This window comes from Gorilla gorilla, chromosome 2, assembly GCF_029281585.2.
Source record: "Gorilla gorilla gorilla isolate KB3781 chromosome 2, NHGRI_mGorGor1-v2.1_pri, whole genome shotgun sequence".
NCBI lineage: Eukaryota > Metazoa > Chordata > Mammalia > Primates > Hominidae > Gorilla > Gorilla gorilla.
In genome coordinates this window covers 51,122,726-51,144,853 of record NC_086017.1, presented here as the reverse complement: position 1 = coordinate 51,144,853, position 22,128 = coordinate 51,122,726, and the positions used below count along the sequence as shown (strand labels likewise).

General features: G+C 39.7%; 1 protein-coding gene across 7 annotated transcripts in view; it reads right to left on the bottom strand.

Annotated features, from left to right (window-relative positions):
• Positions 1-4,146: 4,146 nt before the first annotated feature.
• Positions 4,147-22,128, bottom strand: part of CTNNB1 (catenin beta 1) — a 41,234-nt gene continuing 23,252 nt past the window's right edge. For 2 of the 7 annotated variants that reach the window (XM_063703715.1, XM_063703717.1), the window contains exons 2-16: positions 20,534-20,594; positions 19,863-20,090; positions 19,409-19,662; positions 19,044-19,282; positions 18,755-18,956; positions 17,264-17,408; positions 11,176-11,279; positions 10,753-11,091; positions 10,323-10,481; positions 8,732-8,851; positions 8,076-8,226; positions 7,866-7,987; positions 6,505-6,565; positions 5,233-5,453; positions 4,147-4,923 (exon numbers count right to left, since the gene is read on the bottom strand). In XM_063703715.1, the coding sequence (XP_063559785.1) occupies positions 5,245-5,453; positions 6,505-6,565; positions 7,866-7,987; positions 8,076-8,226; positions 8,732-8,851; positions 10,323-10,481; positions 10,753-11,091; positions 11,176-11,279; positions 17,264-17,408; positions 18,755-18,956; positions 19,044-19,282; positions 19,409-19,662; positions 19,863-20,090; positions 20,534-20,546 (2,346 nt within the window). In that variant the 5' untranslated portion in view covers positions 20,547-20,594 and the 3' untranslated portion in view covers positions 4,147-4,923; positions 5,233-5,244. Of the gene's footprint in view, positions 5,454-6,504; positions 6,566-7,865; positions 7,988-8,075; positions 8,227-8,731; positions 8,852-10,322; positions 10,482-10,752; positions 11,092-11,175; positions 11,280-17,263; positions 17,409-18,754; positions 18,957-19,043; positions 19,283-19,408; positions 19,663-19,862; positions 20,091-20,294; positions 20,427-20,533; positions 20,595-22,128 lie in introns of those variants that run through there. The other 5 variants (XM_019023764.4, XM_063703718.1, XM_063703714.1 and 2 more) reach the window with 3 other exon arrangements.

Sequence of the window (22,128 nt, the reverse complement as noted above, 5' to 3'; positions counted from 1 at the left end):
GGCTCCATTCTGAGAGCAGAGCTGGCCCCCTGGGCCTCTCAGCTCTTAGGATTCTGGCAGTGGCAAAGGGCCCACACCTACTAGCCCTCTCCTTCCCTCCATCCCCAAGCTTCAGCTATCTGCTTATTAGCTACAATCCACTGGCTCTCTTCAGGGATGAATGGGTCACTGAAGTCACAGAGGTGAGAGGCAAAGGAGGTGACAAGCAATAGGGCAGAGGCGGCTCAGGTGAGTGGCTGCACACAGGTCTATTCCTCTCCCTCCACTAACAGCAAGCCCAAAGTTCCAAGACCTTGCCTTAACTTATAGCCGAGTCTGCATCCCCATTAAGCTGTCCCTCCGTGAAGCACCATTTGGGGTAACTCTGGTCACAGGTGTCCTGAAAGGTGCTGACAATCACTCATGGCGCCTAAGTAGGTGAGTCAGTGGAATGCAGCAACAGAATTTACTATCTTATGGTTCTTTGCAGTTTATCTTTTCAAGTTTCTCCTGTGAGGTTCTCAGGTCGGTTCTGTGAACACAGGGCAGGCATCATCCCTGTGTTATAGTTGAGAAAATGGGGGCTCTGGTGGCTAAGGCTCTCGTACAAGGTGATGGGAGAGGAATCTCCCTCACCAGGTCTCTCCTGTCTCCACCTGAAGCAAGATGCCCTTTCTTTTTCCCCTGGCAACAGAAAAATGCAATGTAGAATATAATCTTATACATACAGGGGCTACGGTAGCAAGTGGTAGGGAACGGGGGAAGAGGCTGCAAGAAAGCTACAAGAGGCTTGGCCTCTTGGGACAGCTGTCTGGAGTGGGGTTGGGCGAGACTAGGCAAAGCTAGGCAGCCTTGGCCTCAAGCTTCAGTGGGGTTGAGAAGTGGTGTGTGGGAGCAAGAAGCTGGGCCTAGAACGAGGAGTTTTAATCTGCCCTTAAAATCCAGCCTCTGGCCTCTCCCATCAGAGGCTTGATGTTGAGGCGGGTGGACAAATGCATTCATTAGGTGTTTTAATAAAGAATTACATTTGAATGGTGATATCCAATCCAGAAGCCTGGTACAAATGAAGCCTGGTGAAAACACCCAAAAGATAGACAGCAGAGTCCCTCCCTCACACGCTGTTAGTCCTCTCCCTGTCTCCTCCTGCAAGGTGCCCATTGCCACTAGGGTCTTCGTGTGCATCCAGGGATGGTCTATGCATATCTTCACAAAGATTCTGCACCCACCCCTTTTTACCCATATGTGAGCAGCTGTCAACTCTGCTCCTTGCTTTTTCTCTTACTATGTATTTTGAAGACCATTTTATTCCAAAACACAGCTTTATGGGCTGGTTTCCCCCCCCCCCCCCCTTTGACTGCAGAGTGGTCCACCAAATAGATGCATCAAAATTTGCTTAACTAGTTAGGTTCCCTTTTGACAGCTACTTGGGTTGCTATCTTTGACAGTGTTGCAATGAATTCCTTGTACATACTCGTGAGTATACCTCAAATAATTCTGAGTAGAACTGCTTTGTCACAGAGTGGCTCTCAGTCGTACCTAACATGGAAATTACATTTATGGACACACGGAACTTTCCCTATTCATGCCAAAACCTACTTTGGAAATACATAGGGGTGGGGTTTCTCCTTTGCCTTCCTGCATACCCCTATGCCTGTTCTGACCTTCCCCCACAACCTCAACTCTGAAACTTGTCACTTCCTTCTATGTTTACTGGAGTCTCAAGTGGTGGAATGGGTATTATACAGAATTCCACATAGGAGGCTGCGATAAAAGAAAAAGGAAGAACTGCCCTGACAGCCCCTGCAGCCCCATCATTTCATAATTTCACTTTGGTGGGTGATCTGCTCAAGGCAAGGAAAGGCAGGTTCTCACTTAATAGAACTGCAGATCAACTTAGCATTCTTTGCTTTATAAACAAACAAAACAGCACAATTCACATCTTTTTATTATAGCAACCAAGAGTTAAAGAGTGTATTTATCTTAAGATCTTTCGTTATTAAGGACTCAGATCATCAGATTTCAAAGCCTCATGTCTGTAAGATCTGTTCCAACATAGAAAAGCTTCCTTCTTTGGTTCAGTGGCGGTTGCTGCAATGGGATCAAATGTCTTAACTCTCAAGGCTGTCTCATAACTACAGCACAACTGAAAAAAGAAAACTCACGATGGAAAGCCCTCCTATTCTCAACGGCCATGTTCATTTTGTCATTTTCACCTCCTGTACCCGGAAATGCAAGTGGGCAGCATTCCTTTTAGGCCTTTTCCTCCCCACCACTACTTCTGGTATTGAAAACTTGACCTCACTTTCTTCACCACTATTTACAGGAAAGGTCAGGTACCTTGCCAGCATCCCATGCACCTCCCTCTCCAGGTTAACCATTATTCTGATTTCTATAGTCATCTAATCATCTCCTTGCTCCATCTGTGGATATTTTCCTTAAAATAGCTTGTCCCTTTTTTTAATTGATGATCAATGGAGTTCTAAAGCATGCATCTGTAACTTGCTTTTGTTCAGTATTATGTGAGATAGATATATGCATACTATACTGACACCCACATCACTGAAGCTGTGGTTTTTCACTGCACTGTCTCGTGTGAACAGATTGTTGGACACATGGGCGTCCAGTGTAGACTGTCAGCGTTGTGCCCTACCAAGCCTTACTGGCGCTTGAGGCAAAAGAAAAATCAGTACTACTGCCTTTATTTAAAATCTTGATATTTTGTTGGGTCATGGATGTTTTTCTATATTGTTTTATTCCAATGGCTGTTTCAAACCTTTATGCAAAAGTTGCTCTCCTCCCACTCGGATCTCCAACGCTGTCTCTGAAGAGTCTTTAAATGCCTGTGTATTATTCTGTATTAATCTGTATTTATATCCCTATTCCTGTAACAGGGTTAACTAACTTTAGCTTTGTATTAAGTAGTTAGGCCTTGACAGCTGCTAGAGCAAGTGCTATTTTTCCTAAGCGTCTTGGCTATTATTCACCCTTGGTACTTCCAGAGCCACCTTGTTGAACTGGATTAACTCTCACATTAAGTTTTTAAACTTCAAAAATACAATGAATTAGCAAAGCTCTGAAAACGTTTTCTGGTTTTAAAAAGTTGTTCTTTCTTTAACTGAAACACCGTGCGGTGGCTCTTTATGTTAAAAGCTGAATTCACTGAAGATCTTCACGGTGTTAACCTACCAATAGCCCTAGGCTTCTTGAAATACTGGCTGGTTTGGTTTATCACACACGAGACAGAACCTGAGACCTACCACATCATCAGCTATGTGAACGTTTCTTTTCAAACCCTAATTACATTTTAGACCACAATGAAGAATTCATTTTTACAAAGCAAGGGCATTCACAAAAAGGCCTCCCCAGATGAAGCTGATTTTTAACGAAAAAGAACTGAATGTATGTTTTTCTCATAATTAATAGTCACTATCATCATCAAAATAAAAACAGTAAATCAGAAAGAGCGCTCCCTAAAGACAAAACACTTTTACTTTTTAAAAGACCAAAACACAAGTCTTAACAGGTCTACCTGAAGAGATGAACTAAGCTTGTCAGACCTACCACCGGGATGACAGGATCATCTGGCAGGTAGTGTGGAAGGCTCATTCTGGTTCTGATTATGTTCAGATAACCATCAACACTTAAACCTATTTAATTTATTTAATTAATTATTAGTTCAAAGTCGAGTTGAAGGAATTCCCCTCTCCCAATGAGTCACACTTGGGTGAAGGTGATTCAAATCCAAATCCAGGTAGGTAGTTAGTTAGTTACTATTTATTTCATTACTTTAATGGAATCAAATCATCTGAGGGGGATTGGGGTAGAGATGATAGATAGTCTGCTTGGCTTTCTCCCACCAAAGCCCAGAACTAATCACAATGTGCAAGGCTGAAACACTTTTTTAGGGGTCCAGCATTGTAATCCAGGGCCAAATGCTAAAGAAACTTGGCAAATTGCATCTAGAGAAGTAGGGCCCCCAGGGCCAAATGCTAAAGAAACTTGGCAAATTGCATCTAGAGAAGTAGGGCCCTCTCTATCGCTACAACAAATTACTTCACTATACTTCACTATGTATCTATCTTCCTCAGGATAAAGTTGAGTTGGATCAACTTACTTACTTACCACCCTCACAAACCACTTAATGACAAGAAAAAAAGAGTGACACAATTGAATGAATTAAAAGTTTAATTCTGAACCATTTTTTATAACCGCATTTTCTCTTGAAGCATTGTATCACAGCAGGTTACAACAACTTTGGGATAAAAGGCAACTGGTAAACTGTCCAAAACAAGGTTCCAAATAACACCTCTTACTGATTTACCCTACCCATACATATCCCAAATAGTTTTTGATCAAAAACGTGAAATAGATCCACCTGCTTATTTTAAGCATATTAAAAAGGAAACTAATTGGACCATTTTCTATTTGTCTATTTTATACAAAAAGGCTACACAATGTTACACTTTATTCAGATTACAATTAGAGTGATTATGAATTAGTGTTCTACACCATTACTCAATTCTTAAAAATTAGAAATTGCTGTAGCAGTATTCACTATAACTTAACACTACGAGAGACTTAAAAAACTAACAAACAGTTACTGCAAAAAAAAAAAAAAAAAAATTAAAGAGCTACTTCAAAGCAAGCAAAGTCAGTACCATTACAGATATTCTTTAAAAAAAAAAATTTAACAAGCAAGGCTAGGGATAAATTCCATCTTGTGATCCATTCTTGTGCATTCTTCACTTCTTGAGTCACTCCCAAAATCCATTTGTATTGTTACTCCTCGACCAAAAAGGACCAGAACAAAAAGTTTACTTCAATTGTTCCCATAGGAAACTCAGCTTGGTTAGTGTGTCAGGCACTTTCTGAGATACCAGCCCACCCCTCGAGCCCTCTCAGCAACTCTACAGGCCAATCACAATGCAAGTTCAGACAATACAGCTGTATAAAGAGAGAAAGGCTGCTATTAATGTTTAAAACAGCAAATGTTACTCATTTGAGTATTAAGTTGCAAAAGCTGTGGCAAAAAACATTAAAGTTAATAACTTCCACACATGATCACATAACAACCAGAAATCTGAGAACATTCCAATGTTCCAAGACATCTCCTTTCAAAGTATATACCTGTTTTTGTGGCAGATTTACAAATAGCCTAAACCACTCCCACCCTACCAACCAAGTCTTTCTTTCTGAAGTTCTGTAGGCAGAGTAAAAGTATTTTACCCAAACTGGCTTTTTAAAACTTCTTACCTAAAGGATGATTTACAGGTCAGTATCAAACCAGGCCAGCTGATTGCTGTCACCTGGAGGCAGCCCATCCATGAGGTCCTGGGCATGCCCCAGATCTGGCAGCCCATCAACTGGATAGTCAGCACCAGGGTGGTGGCCACCCATCTCATGTTCCATCATGGGGTCCATACCCAAGGCATCCTGGCCATATCCACCAGAGTGAAAAGAACGATAGCTAGGATCTAGAAGAGTCAGGGTGTCAACAAAATAGGCAAGAAGGAAGGCAAAAGAGAGAGGAGAGAAGCAGACATAGACGTTAACACTGAGGTTAGGGCATCCAAAGTTCAGCAGCAAACTTGTCAGAAAACAACACTTTCTAGCCTCTTCAACCTCCAGCTTTCTTTAGCCAAGTAATTACTCAGTGCCAGGCCACCCATGAGACTACACAAATAACATCTATTTCCATCAGATAGGCACACCAGCAGGGCCTAGTCACATCATTAGTCTAACCCTGAACACTCTGCATTTACCCGTCAAGAGACTTGGGGTTCCCGAGGAGGAGAAGCAGGAATCTACTGTGTGACCACCTAGGCAGTGAGAAGTCATGGGAAGGAGGATTAAGATAATAATGAGGTCTGGCAGGTGTAATCTATCTTGACAAAAAGTCCAAGTGACACCCACAAAAGTACTAAGGAAAGGCACTATTTCAATGAAACCTCAACATATTCTATCTTAGGGTTGACATGTTATTTCTCACAGTAAGAATCTGCGCTTTAGTGGTTTCATAATTAGGTAGAAGCACATGAGGTTATAAATGTAAGACAGTTATAATTGTTAGTGGTCTATGCCATCCTCCATGTTCATTACCCAGATTTAAATTAGCTTTTCAAGAAAACCCTGATAATGCAACTGTGTAAAAACCCACCCCAGATCTGAGCCTAGAAACAGGAGTTTTCCTATCTTCCTTGGGTAGCTTGTAGACAAAGGTATTATGACACCTCTGGCCAAAACGAGAATAAAAAGCCAGGTAAATTGTAACATCCTGCACTGCAGAGGCCTAGCAGTAGCATGTATTTGTTGGTGGTGTAATCCTACTGCTACTCATTGTGTGGCTCTGAATTCCCTGTGCTGCATTAAAGATACTGTTGCTGACTGGAATTTAAGAACTGCTTTTAATTGAAGCCACTACTTTTCTGCCCACACTGGTTTCCCAGATGAGCAAACCGGCTCTTCTGATAAAGTTTTAGAACTTTAGCTTGATCTGGAGTTAATCGAGAAATATGAGACACATACCATCCTGACGATATCCAAGGGGTTCTCCCTGGGCACCAATATCAAGTCCAAGATCAGCAGTCTAGATAAACATGCACAAAGCAAGGAAGAACAGAAAGCAAAATGAAAATTCTCAAAAGTACACTAATTTTTTTTAAAGCATACTTTCAGATTACAAAAGGAACAAGTAACTCCAACATTACACAAATGCTTAGAAAATGGAAGTTCTTCAAAACTCCACACCTCAAAGATACATTTTTTTTTCTCTTTGCACCTCACATTAAAAATACTCACTGACTTGATCTTACAACAAATATTATATTAAGCACCTACTATGTGCTGCCAGGCACTGTTCTACATGCTAGAGATACAGCAGTTTAAAAAAAAAAAAAAAAAAAAGGCAAAATGCCTACCCGCAAACAGGAGCTGCTGATAGGATGTGTTATATGAAAGAAAAGTTTTAGCCTGAGCAGCTGGACAGACAAAGCTGACATTAACTAAGACAGAGAAGACAGTGAAAACAGGTTTGTGGAAGGGGGTAGGTGGAGAAAGTTAAGGGCTCAAGTTGGAACATGTTAATAAGATGCCTATTAAAAACCCAAGTAACACACTACTCACTGGTAATTTGCTTTTTTTTTTTTTTTTTGAGTTGGAGTCTGGCTCTGTCACTGAGTGCAGTCTGTTAACTCCTGGGTTCAAGCAATCCTCCTGCCCCAGTCTCCCCAGTAGCTAGGACTATAGGCATCCATCTCCATGCCCAGCTAAAGATGGGGTTTCACTATGTTGCCCAGGCTGATCTTAAACTCCGGTCTCAAGAGCTGCATCATTGGAAACCTAACAATCTCTCTTTCCATTCACTCAACAAATATAATCCACTGTATGACTGTGTACCATCAATGATCTCTATAGAGTGGATAAAATATCAGGATGTTCTAGTTTTATTAGAAACAATGTTTCAAGGAACCACCTGTACTGAGGACAAATACTGAAGAAAAATTCATAGCAGAAATTCAAATAGAAAAGTTTTATTAAAGTTTAGTAAAAAATACTGATGAACTGTCCTCTAACAGTGTTTAACACTGCCTCTTTCCTTACATCCTTTTGAAAAATCTTCTTTAATCTGGTAACATTTTTCATCTTTCTCCCTTATGAATTATAATTTTAAACAACACAACTTATTTGTAATGATTCTGAACAGGCTCTTTAAAGCTTGTATTATAGTTCTTCCTCAGAGCAGTTGCTAGACAGCATAAAGAAGAAATACTCAAGCCAGGGAAACATCAATGCAAATGAATGTGTACTAAGTGTTTTGAGAGGAAAGAACAAGCTGCCTTACCTGCTCTAGGAAACTACCAGATAAATAACTGCTCACACTTCCCTACCTCATTCCAAGCCATTGGCTCTGTTCTGAAGAGAGAGCTGGTCAGCTCAACTGAAAGCCGTTTCTTGTAATCTTGTGGCTTGTCCTCAGACATTCGGAACAAAACAGCAGCTGCATACGTCGCTAAGAGACAAGGAGAAAAAGGCCCTTGAGGAAAAACTGAGACTTCAATGTACACATCTGCTAAAGGCTTTGGTTCCTTTTTACTTACCCACACCTTCATTCCTAGAGTGAAGTAACTCTGTCAGAGGAGCTGTGGCTCCCTCAGCTTCAATAGCTTCTGCAGCTTCCTTGTCCTGAGCAAGTTCACAGAGGACCCCTGCAGCTACTCTTTGGATGTTTTCAATGGGAGAATAAAGCAGCTAAGGAGAAAACACAAACAAAACCTAATTAAATCTAAAGCTAAAACATGGCAAGCCCCCCACTGTGGTGCAAACATTCCTAATTCAGAGTGCAAGAGGCATTCACACTGTAGTAAATAATATTCTCTGAATTTTATGTCTTAGGGTGTTTAATGCTCTGGAGCACTGGATTTCCATAATATTTTTTAGCTATAAACCCTTTCTTCAGAGGCAACTCTAACTGATCTAAGATTTGGCAAACCCAGAATTGGTTGGGGGTCTATGCCCTGCCTCTGGCAGCCCAGGTCAGCTCTCCCCTCTAGGCACCCATAAAAGTGAAATGTGAAATCTCCTCCCTCTTCTCAAGTCTCAATGTTTCTCTTACTGACCAAAAAATGTAGGGAATTTTCATAAAATTAAATGTTGGTAACCCTATTATGGTCCCTAATTTTCTGAAATGTTATTAGTCATTACAATCTGGAAATTTTATGGACATAAAACCTAGAACACTTCACTTAAAACATACCTGCACAAACAATGGAATGGTATTTAGTCCTCTGATAACAATTCGGTTGTGAACATCCCGAGCTAGGATGTGAAGGGCTCCGGTACAACCTTCAACTATTTCTTCCATGCGGACCCCCTCCTGCCAAAAGAAACCTGGTTAACAAACAGGGCATTCTCCTCTGTAAAGTTTCTGAACTTGAAAGGCTTTGCATTCTGAGGAACAATTATTAGACTGTAATTATTTACATTATATACCCGAAGTTCCCCGTAACTTGCAATTAGTTCAGGAAGGAAGAAGGATTCCATTAACTTGAATGTCACTGAAAAGAGGCCTCCTGGCAGCACTAATTCAAAGCAGCACCCCTCCCCCATACACAGTGCAACAGAGCTTCCATACAGCGCTGAATCCCAAAGACAACTTTCCTACAGTAAGGGTACCAATCATTCTGGGTAAAAGGTATATAAAAAGAGAAGATGAGAAAGTAATGCTCAGACTATGTCAACGTTTTTCTTTTACATGCCCCCTCTATTTTTGTATATCTTCCATGTATTTGGTGAAAACTTTGCCAAGTTTTAGCACCAACTGCTAAAACTAACTGAGTTGCCAGCAGAAAAATTCACTCCTCACTCTTCCAAGACTATTCAGCTGACAGCCTCACGTATAGGAGAAGGAAGACAGCTTTTGCAATATGTAAGTACCATCTGTTTCTCCTGTTTCTGGATTTGAGTTTTAAAAGGGGTTATTATTCTGCTACATTTAGCAGCTTTTATAAATAACTTGATTCTTACAAGGACACAAAAACTCCCTTCTTCCTAGAAAAGAGATTTAAAATAAAAGGTGCCCTCAACATTCTATTAAGTCACCTCATGGAGATGGGCCAATACCAACAGTAATAAATGAAGAAAGCCAAAGCCCCAATATGAGTACATACACAAAGCAACCAGCAAAATGAGATTCCTAACATCTGGTCTGGTAGGCTCCATCTTTGTTTTCTAAACTAACCTAATTAAATAAGGTCTTAAAGTCTGAGAAATCAGAAATGTCTTTAGACTATACTTTTAATGAAGCTACTTTTAAGACACAAACTTTGTATCAAAGCTTCAGGTTGAGATTTTTGTGGTTAAGAGTACAGAAATGCTACTACTTATTTTTGAAATATGTATCAATACTATATTCTTAGGTCCATAAGAAAAGTTTAACTCACAGAAAAGATAATAAAACGGACTGCTAAATATTTACAGTCAAAATGCATGATGAGGCAAGGGTAAGAGGCTCTGAAATTACACAGATTTGATCTCAAATTATGACTCTACCTCTTCCTAAGGAAGTGGGCCTTTGTGTAAATTAAATGAGAACACTTCATGAAACACCTAACCCAACCTTTGTAAGACTGACCATGTGAAGGACGTGTCCAAGGAAATATCACTGGGGCCACACTATGCCTTATTTTCTCTGCAGCCATAGAAATGTGTAATTATTTATTTATTTATTTTGTCATTAGCTCTTCAGGAAGACGGATGGGGGGAACCAATGACCAAAGAAGTTCAGGATCCTTTGGAATTATGCATTCCTTTTAGATAGCCAGGTATCACTATAAGAATTTACCTACCACAAATTGCTGCTGTGTCCCACCCATGGACGTACGGCGCTGGGTATCCTGATGTGCACGAACAAGCAACTGAACTAGTCGTGGAATGGCACCCTGCTCACGCAAAGGTGCATGATTTGCGGGACAAAGGGCAAGATTTCGAATCAATCCAACAGTAGCCTGAAAAACAGAAGGAAGAACTGGCATACAACTCAACAAAATCATTTTCTTACCCTAAAATTCCCACCACACTAAATCTATTGGTATCAACTAAAAGTAGTTCTGACTACACAAACGTTTCAGAATCTTACCCCTATGGCAGCCATACTTCCTACTTACTAAGGAATACAATTCCTACTTATTGATCACTATGCTTAGACAGCCATCCAACAGCTATAGATGCTTCATTTTCAATTCTGCAACAAAGGTAAATTCTACTTTGACAGTTTACCTTTATCAGAGGCCAGTGGGATGGTGGGTGTAAGAGCTTAACCACAACTGGTAGTCCATAGTGAAGGCGAACTGCATTCTGGGCCATCTCTGCTTCTTGGTGTCGGCTGGTCAGATGACGAAGAGCACAGATGGCAGGCTCAGTGATGTCTTCCCTGTCACCCGCCCGAAGGACAGTACGCACAAGAGCCTCTATACCACCCACTTGGCAGACCATCATCTTGTTCTTATAATTATTGCAAGTGAGGTTAGAAAGAATTCCAGCTGCACAGGTGACCACATTTATATCATCTGAACCCAGAAGCTGAACAAGAGTCCCAAGGAGACCTTCCATCCCTTCCTATGGAGATAAAAACAGATGGTCAGTACAAGCACATACTCATCTTGACTCTATTCCCATGGCACCAGTTTACTCAGAATTTACCTGTTTAGTTGCAGCATCTGAAAGATTCCTGAGAGTCCAAAGACAGTTCTGAACAAGACGTTGACTTGGATCTGTCAGGTGAAGTCCTAAAGCTTGCATTCCGCCTAGAAAATTAAAAAGGATATATATAAGGCCCTAGTCATTAGCTAGAAGTGCCTATCAATCCTAAATATCTTTTCTAGTCTTAGGAGGTGTCCTTCTGTATTTCCAGAGTTTACTTCCTTTCACCTAAGTATTTGATTTCCTCTCATTTTCTAGAATGTTGCTCAGTTTCCTTCACTTTGCCAGTTCACCTCACTAGTGACAAACTCAAATAGCTACTGTTCCTTTCCTAAGCCAAAAAAGCCTTTGTTATCTCCACTGTCCCCCTTAGGTAATATTCTTATTACTCATTTCTTTTCATCCATTCAATCATTTCAAACATATTTATTCAGTACCAGGTCCTGTTCTGAGCTGCAGATAGACCAGTGAACAAAAATATTCAGAAGTTCCTACCCTCAGAATTTATGATCTAGTTGGAAGAGGCAGACAAATATACAATCAAGTAAAACCATACAGTATGTCAGATGATATTAAAGTGCTATGGAGAAAAATAATGGAGTGGGGCTGCAATTTTAAATAGATAATTAGGTCACCTCACTGTGAAGGTGACATCTGACTAAAGACCTAAAGAAGCTAGGTAAATTCCTGGGGTAAGAACAATCCATAAAGACGGCATGGGACTGTCGGGGACTTTATACAATTCACTGACTACAAAACATGTGTTCCAAGGTTTACAATCTTCCATCCTTTAGGACCCTTAAATGGGGGACATTTACTCTGGCAAAGGAGTATAAATGGAAGCCCAATGCCCACATACTAGATTAACTTCGCTCATCCATCTTCAACTTAAATCACTTCTGAATGCAGTAAGAGATACTTTTCCTTGTCTCCTTCATCTTTCAGGTCTGTTTTATTTCCTCAGATGAGGTCTATCTGCTGTAATTCTTATGGTACCCTGCACTTCTCCTTCATAGTGTAAGTTACTCCACTTTCCCTACAAGACAAAGATCACCTCTGTTGGGTTCCTTTTTCATAGTAGCTCCAGCTACTAATAGAATGATCTGCGTAAGACTGATGCTCAGGATGCTCAGTATTTGTGAAATGACTACCTTCTTTCCCCTCTTTAAGACTTCATTCCCTCCCTTTACATAACTATTAACTCTAAGAGAATGGATTTTAACCCCAGATGTCCATCAGAATGGCCTACAGAGACTTTAAAACACACACATTCTGATTCAGCAGTTCTAGGGTAAAAAAAAAAGTCCCATACAGATGACTCTGTGGCACCTCTACCTCCCCTTCCCCGCTGCCCTTACCCCTATATACTAAGAGGGAAACTTCCAAATCTCTAGCCTGCCTCTCTTGCATTCTAGTATCATACATTTCCAGCTACCTACTGACCTTTTAAGTCACTTTAAGTCAGCTTCTTAAATTATTATGTTCAAAAATTAAGGATGCCTTCTGAGGGTTCCATTTATCTTCATGGTACCAATGTTGTCCCCTCCACAAACCGTTTTTGGTTGCTCCCTTAGCTCCTATATTATTACATTCTATGATTCTTTCAGGCATCTCAGACATTTGCCTTTTGCTATTGAGTTCTAAAACCAAACTATTTCATTCCTAAAAGCCTGTAACATCTCAGTAGTCTGGTCTTCTAGCTTTTGGTCATTCAAACTGTTAATCTATACAATGCTAGTATTAATATTTTAAACACACCACTGTGATGCTTTGCTATTGATAAACAACCATCGAAAGTGTCTCAGCATCCTTTTAAGATAATAGAAATACTTTAGTATAACCCTGAGGAACCGTTTAGAATCTGGATCCCACCTAGCCTTCCAAACTGACCGAAGTATTCTGTATCTATGGCTCCAAAGCTGGAATAAAGCATGAATAAACTCCATGAGTAGTAACTATCTTATAGGAACCTAGAAAGTCCTGCATGTTATGGCTCTGCTTACCTAACCTCAACCTCATACCAGGCCATCCACCTCATTACTAAGTTCTGTTTATGCAGACCTTCTCTTCAGCACCTGGATCTCCACAATCTCTTTGCTTTTTTTTTTTTTTTTTTTTTCTGAGATAGATAGAGTCTCACTCTGTTGCCCAGGCTGGAGTGCAGTGGCGCTATCTCAGCTCACTGCAAGCTCCGCCTCCTGGGTTCACACCATTCTCCTGCCTCAGCCTCCCAAGTAGCTGGGACTACAGGCGCATGCCACCACGCCCGGCTAACTTTTGGTATTTTTAGTAGAGATGGGGTTTCACTGTGTTAGCCAGGCTGGTCTTAATCTCCTGACCTCGTGATCCGCCCACCTCAGCCTCCCGAAGTGCTGGAATTACAGGCGTGAGCCACTGCACCTGACCAGTCTCTTTCCTTCTAAGACAAGCTTGTCCAACCTGCAGCCCATGGGCCACATGGCTTAGGACAGCTCTGAATGTAGCCCAACACAAATTCGTAAACTTTCTTAAAACATTATGAGATTCTTTTGCAATTTTTTTTTGTTTTAGCTCATCAGCTATCATTAGTATATTTGGTGTGTAGCCCAAGACAATTATTCTTCTTCCAATGTGGCCCAGGGAAGCCAAAAGACTGGATATCCCTGGTTCTAAGACATAGCACATGGTGTTCCTTTTCTCTACCTGGAAAACGTTTAACCCTCACTTCTCATATAGACAAGAGACGGTTCCCTCTCATCCTGCAGTCCCACTTAACATCCCCTTTTCAAGGAGACCTTTTCCCTCTCATCTAGACAATTCCCCTCCCCATTAATTCTCATCACTATTTGCTGTCATTTCTCCCATAAAACTCATTCTAATTTATGATCACATATTTTTAAGTATTTTTGTCACCTTCACAAGACTAAGAATTAAGCACGGGGACCCTATCTGTTGTGTTACCCAATGTATACCATGTGCCTATTCCATTTCTTAAAATACATTAGATGCTATTTTCAGAATAAACAAATGAACGTAAGAATAACCTGGAAGAACTTAAAAGATTCCTAAGCTTCCAGTCCCATACATGTCCAGCTATCTACAGACCTCCCTGTCACTTCAAATAAAACACTATGAGATCTTGATATAAAAATTAACACTCCAGGGATTCTGATTAAATAAATCTCAAAATCTGTATTTTTAGCCTACATTACAGGTTACTGCTGGAACAGCTGACAGAATTTACATCCCATCCCCTCATTCTATATGAACTCAGCCACATTTGTCTATCCCCAAGCCTATAGTTCCTTGCCAGCAGTTACCTGGAGCAATCATAATGTCTTTCTCTCTCATAAATTCCCAAGTAAAATTACTCTCAATAAGTGAGAAAAGTAAGTGTTGCCAGCCCTATACTTTATTCCCAACATTTTCTTCCATTAAATGCCTTTATATTTTTCCTTCTTTCAATACTGATTTGAAGCTTGCTTTGAAATTCTGAGTAAATGTTGGTTAGGTGCGTTACTGAAAGGAGAAAAAATGCTAGGTAGCTAAAGAGTAACTGTTTTCATGACTGACACACACACACACACACAAAACCCAAGAGGCCCTAGTACAAACCATCTATTCTTTTCCCCAATTGCCAACATACACAATACACAAAGTACCACATATAAGTTGCCTTCTTAAAAATACTCAGAATAGAAAAAAATTGCTTCTCATACTTAGACGACATGTATTCACTGAGAATACAGAATATCAGGGCAAAACACTGCTCATAATCAGGCAAGAGAAAAGAAAATGCATCCAAATAGGAAGTCTGTTTGCAAACAATATGATTCTATACCTAGAAAACCCCATAATCTCTGCCCAAAAGCTCCTTGATCCAATAAACTTCAGCAAAGTTTCAGGATATAAAAATCAATGTACAAAAGTCAGAAGCATTTCTAGACACCAACAACATCCAAGCTGCAAGCCAAATCAAGAATGCAATCCCATTTACCAAAGCCACAAAAAGAATAAAATACCTAGGAATACAACTAACCAGGGAGGTGAAAGATCTCTACAATGAGAATTACAAAAAACACTGCTCAAAGAAATCCGAGATGACACCAACAAATGAAAAAACATTCTATTTCATGGCAGGAAGAATCAATATTGTTAAAATGGCCATACAGCCCACAGCAATTCACAGATTCAATGCTATTCCTGCCAAACTACCAATGGCATTCTTCACATAATTAAAAAAAAAACTATTTAAAAATTCATATGAACCCAAAAAAGAGCCTGAATAGCCAAGGCAATCCTAAGCAAAAAGAACAAAACTGGAGGAATCACTTTACCCAACTTCAAGCTATACTGTTAATACAAGGTTACAATCTTACAATCACAGCATGGTACTGGTATAAAAACAGACACAGAGACCAATGGAACAGAAAAGAAAGCCCAGAAGTAAGGCCACACACCTAACAAGTCAACAAAAACAAGCAATGAGGAAAGGACTCCCTATTCAATAAATGGTCCTGGGATAACTGGCTAGCCACATCCAAGATTGAAACTGCACCCCATCCTTACACGATGTACAAAAATCAACTCAAAATGGATTAAAGACTTAAATATAAAACTTAAAACTGTAAAAACTCTGCAAGATAACCTAGGAAATACCATTCTGGACATAAGACCTGGCAAAGATTTCATGACGAAGATGCCAAGAGAAGTTGCAACAAAAACAAAAATTGACAAATGGTACAGTATAAAGAGCTTCCGCACAGCAAAAGAAATCAACAGAGTAAACAGACAACCTACAGAATGGGAGAAAGTACTGGCAAACTATGCATCTGACAAACGTCTAATATCCAGAGTTTACAATAAACTTAAATTAACAAGCAAAAAAGAACAACCCCATTAAAAAGTGGGCAAAGGACATGAACAGACACTTTTCAAAAGAAGACATACAAGTGGCCAAGAAACATATGAAGAAAAGCTCGACATCACTGATCATTAGAGAAATGCAAATCAAAACCACAACGAGATACCGTCTCACACCAGTTAGAATGGCTACTAATAGTCAAAAAATGACAGATGCTGGTGAGGTTGCTGAGAAAAGAGAATGCTTATACACTGCTGGTGGGAAAGTAAATTAGTTCAGCCATTGTGGAAAGCAATTTGGTGATTTCTCAAAAAACTTGACAGAATTACCATTCAATCCAGCAATCCTATTATTAGGTATATGCCCAAAGAAAAAGAAATCTTTTTACCATAAAGACACATGCATGCATATGTTCACTGCAGCATTATTCACAATAGCAAAGATATGGAATTAACCTAAATGCCCATCAATGGTAGACTAGATAAAGAAAATGTGGTACATATATACTATGGAATACTATGCAGCCATAAAAAAAGACCAAGATGTCTTCCTCAGCAACATGGATGGAGCTGGAGGCCATTATCCTAAGCAAACTAACATAGGAATAGAAAACCAAATACCACATGTTCTCACTTATAAGTGGGAGGTAAACACAGAGTACACACGGGCACAAAGAAGGGAACAACAGACACTGGGGCCTACTTAAGGGTGGGAGGTAAAGAACTGAAAAACTACCTATTGGGTACAATACTTACTGCCTGGGTGACAAAATAATCTGCACACGAAACCCCTGTGACATGCAATTTACCTATATAACTATATAACAAGCCTGCACATTACCCCGAACCTAAAAGTTAAAACAGAACAAAAACTGCTCATGAGCATCTACTAATAAAGCAATCACTTTACATAAAACTGTACTATATTAGAATTTGTCACTTCTCCTATAAATTCACAGCTCTGTTAGCAAATCTTAGGTTTACTCAAAACTGAAATTACAAACAAATTTTATTAAGCAAAATATATGCCATCATTTTTGATGGATAATAAGAACTCTACCTAAACTAGCCTTAAATATTTAGCTACAATCCACATGACAGGTACTCTGAATGTAAATCTTGGTGCAAACTGAATAGGACCATTTATTTTCAGTAGTTAAAGTTCTACCACCTTTTCCTAAGAAAAGTAATCTAATTAGAACTGCAGATGCTATACACAAGACTCAGAATAGATACATATACTTACCAGCTTCTACAATAGCCGGCTTATTACTAGAGCAGACAGATAGCACCTTCAGCACTCTGCTTGTGGTCCACAGTAGTTTTTCGTAAGTATAGGTCCTCATTATATTTACTAAAGCTTGGGGTCCACCACTAGCCAGTATGATGAGCTAGAAAGATATATATATATATCTTGTTAGTCAAGGAATCTTGATCACATGTCTGAGAAGAGCCATATTACCAACCTATTTTATTATACAAGAATTTCAGCCAGCTTGCCACTGGACCTAAATGTATTCCTGGACCCCATCACTCAGACCCCCATACTGGGGCCCTATCCAACTTGTCCTTTTAAAGCATTCCACTCAAATTCAGACATCCCAGTCCTCCAAACAATGTATCAGTTTGGGCCCACTTTCCTTCTTCCCACAGTGATCACAGCAAAAGAAAAAAATTTAGAAACTATGTTGGCAGGCAAGAGTAATGCCCTAAGATGAAAGTTATATCAAAACTGATTCACTGAAAATTTGAACCAGAACTGGCACTTAACTCCTCATCATTTGGCCCTTTAATTTTCCTAATTATATCCACCTTAAAAACAGATACCATAAAATGATCATTCATGCTTGTCCTTTCATTCCCTGAATATCTTCCCTTTCAACACTGCCCCAATTTTCTAAAAACAAATTTCATCATTTCAGGCTTCTGCTGAAATTTCCCATTGTGCTTTTAAACATGCTCTACAAAGCCCTATGAGATCTGCTAAGTCTATCTCAATAGCCTCACCTCAAACCTTTCTTCCTCCTTACTATTAGTATTTCTTAAATTCCCAAAACTTTCCATCTCCTTCCTTCGTTTCAAAGATGTTGTTTTCTCACCTAACCTTCACCTAGTGAATCCCGTCTCATCCTTGAACACTGAACTCAACTATCACTTCCTCCAAGAGGTCTCCTTGAACCCTCAAAAAGAGTCAGTTTCAACTTGTGTTATGTGCCCTCATAGCCCCACTTCTTCCCACTACACAAATTAAATATTAGGTTATTATTCCCAACATCTACATCCCACCTAAGAACAAAAGTGTGAAGAGAAGCTTGCCTACCATATCCCTACTACTTCGCATAGTGCTTTACATATGGAAACTCAAAAATTTAAAAGAACAGAAATGAACTGGGCTGCACAGCAGGAGGTAAGTGGTAGGTGAGTGAGCATTACCTGGCTTGAGCTCTACCTCCTGTCAGATCAACTGCACCATCAAAGTCTCATAGGAGTAGAAACCCTAGTGTGGACTGCACACGCGAGGGATCTAGGCTGCACGCTCCCTATGAGAATCTAATGCCTGATTATCTGAGGTGGAATGGTGTCATCCAGAAACCATTCCCACAACCCATTCATGGAAAAACTGTTTTCCACGAAACTGGTCCCTGGTGCCAAAAAGGTTAGGAACACTGCATGGAATGACATGACACTGGAGGTGTCCAATGCTCCATGAAAACCACATAAAGAATAATTCTCTTACCTTGCTTTCTTGGTTGCCATAAGCTAAAATTTGAAGGCAGTCTGTCGTAATAGCCAAGAATTTAACATTTGTTTTGTTGAGCAAGGCAACCATTTTCTGCAGCCCACCAGCTAAACGCACTGCCATTTTTGCTCCTTCTTGATGTAATAAAAGGTTGTGGAGAGTTGTAATGGCATAAAACAACACAGAATCCACTGGTGAACTGGGAAGAAGAAAAAAGCCTCATCAGAAATATTGTGAGTATACTCTTCTACTTTTTAGCTTCAAGCATTCTGACATGTTTTCTTACCCAAGCATTTTCACCAGGGCAGGAATGCCTCCAGACTTAAAGATGGCCAGTAAGCCCTCACGATGATGGGAAAGGTTATGTAAGGTCCCAGCGGTACAACGAGCTGTTTCTACATCATTTGTATTCTGCATGGTACGTACAATAGCAGACACCATCTGAGGAGAACGCATGATAGCGTGTCTGGAAGCTTCCTTTTTAGAAAGCTGATGGACCATAACTGCAGCCTTATTAACCACCACCTATAATACAGGAATTCAGAAACATCGTTAGTTTTCAAGTACTGGTATTGGGTAGACATTCTGAAACTACTCCCCTTGAGCATTTACTTCAAAGCAGACTAAAAAGCTAGCCATGTCATTGCTTACCTGGTCCTCGTCATTTAGCAGTTTTGTCAGTTCAGGGATTGCACGTGTGGCAAGTTCTGCATCATCTTGATAGTTAATCAAGTTTACAACTGCATGTTTCAGCATCTGTGATGGTTCAGCCAAACGCTGGACATTAGTGGGATGAGCAGCATCAAACTGTGTAGATGGGATCTGCATGCCCTCATCTAATGTCTCGGGGAACATAGCAGCTCGTACCCTCTGAGCTCGAGTCATTGCATACTGTCCATCAATATCTGGAAAAGGTTAATTTAACACTCATTATCCACAGTTCAGCATTTACCTAAGTATTTGCTATCCTAAATGGTAAAAGTGACATTGCTATTACTCTCTTTTCTTTACCACAACATTTTATTTAAACTATTATACACTAACTTTTTAGTTCTCAAAACTGCATTCTGACTTTCAGTAAGGCAATGAAAAATAATACTCTTACCAGCTACTTGTTCTTGAGTGAAGGACTGAGAAAATCCCTGTTCCCACTCATACAGGACTTGGGAGGTATCCACATCCTCTTCCTCAGGATTGCCTTTACCACTCAGAGAAGGAGCTGTGGTAGTGGCACCAGAATGGATTCCAGAGTCCAGGTAAGACTGTTGCTGCCAGTGACTAACAGCCGCTTTTCTGTCTGGTTCCATGGCCATGTCCAACTCCATCAAATCAGCTATAAATATGAAACAGTATTAGCATTAGTAGATTGGAAATATTACTTTAATTTAAAAAAAAAGAATCTGTGATATGACCCATTGAAATATTTTTAGAAATAAAGTCAAATCTGAAAGACAGCCAAGAAAAGCAGAATGATAGCCAGGGTTAGCTCAGTGATGAAATACCTAATCCCTTAGGGGACCACCTAACAGTTACTCACTGAATCAGTGGAAGAATGGTACTGCATCCAGGCTCCAGAAGCAGTCATCCAGACTAGATTCCTGCTGGTGGCTTGTTTGCTATTTCACCAAGCCATTAGGAGGAGTGAGCAGAAAATGGAGCAAAAGGTAGCCTGACAAGTAAGCAGGGAGAGAGGAAAGCAGGGGGATCTCAGCCAGACTGGCTTAATGGCAACGAAGCAGAGCCCCAATTCAGTAACTAAAGATTTATGACACAAACCTTGAGTAGCCATTGTCCACGCTGGATTTTCAAAACAGTTGTATGGTATACTTCAAATACCCTAAAAAAAGTTAATCAAAAGTCATTAGGATTTAAATTTAGCTTGATTAATACTCCTAAGTCACTGGGATACCTGTTAAATGTCACTATTACACCCACAAAAAAAACCCTATATCCTCTTTTACCAGGTTAGTGAAACGCAGACCTCATGGTCTCCTCCAGACACCTCAACCACAGCTCCATCACTGCTGAACTTCAGTGAAAACTCCTCCTTACCAAAAAGGTCTTTTTATTAATAGTATAAATATTAATTACAGATATTCAGGATGGTGATGAGAAAGCACAGAGTTGTAATAATAAAAGCCAGGGAGGGGAAAACACTATTCAAAAATCAGCTGCTCTCTGAATTCCTAAAGGTCTCTCCTTTTTTAACCTTTCACAGAAAAATTCACAGATCCCCTTTGGATAACAGAGGTACAGTGGGATTTTAAAAACTCCACATTTTCTTTAACAAGTTGTTTTCTGATATAGTGCCATCAAAAATTATTTTTCATAAAGCAAATTTTGGTGACTAGAATAGCGAATTTTAGATTTTTTAGTACAAAGAAAAATTACTTTTCAAATGAAAGTTTGCAACACAAAAGCACCTTTATTAGTAAAAATTTTTCTAAGTTCAAATTTACAGCAATGATTTATTATAAATACAAATATTACCAATATGGATACGTATTTTGATCAATATTTTAAAAATTTATATATAAATCTTATCTAATTTGTCCGTATTTTGCCTTTATTGTGCAATATTGAAAAAAACACTGCATCACACAGGGAACTACTTGCAAATTAGAACAGTTTAAGGGCTCATGGCTTCTAAATATTTCTAATAACATGATTTCCTTTATTACAAAATCTGTCCCAAACAAGTTCATCTTGAACTATAAATTAACATATTGGGTATGTAAATATATGGAATAAAATATTTAAGTGTGAACTATATTTTCTTTTTTTTTTTGAGACAGAGTTTTGGTCTCTTGCCAAACCAGGCTGGAGTGCAGAGGTGCATACTGGGCTCACTGCAACCTCCGCCTCCCAGGTTCAAGTGATTTTCCTATCTCAGATGTTAGCCAACACCTGGCCTTAGTTTCTATCTTTTGACTGTCTTTAAAAGAGTGGCTATTTAACTACTTCACCACCTTTCTGAAAAATTGGTTCCCCACTCCAGCCTCCAATGTATTTCTGCAAAAGGAGACTCCAAACATGTTCTACACTGAGCTTCTCCTTTGGCCAATGTCAACAGACTCAGAAACCAACTGGTCATGTCTATAGGCTATATAGCTATTTCAGAAGTGCTTTGATACAGCCGGCTTCCAGGAACATTTTTTTATAGTACTGTTTTTCCTTGTTGTTGATGCAAAGGCAAAATATTTACGCATATTACTGGGTAAACTCTGTGTGGGCTGACCTAGTAACTTGACCGCAATTTATAATGATTTCATTTTTACAATGGAAAAAAGCAAGTTCATGTTCCAAATTTACAATAGCCATTTGTACATTGGGACTTCCCAACATTACATATATATTTTTTAGCTTTTAAA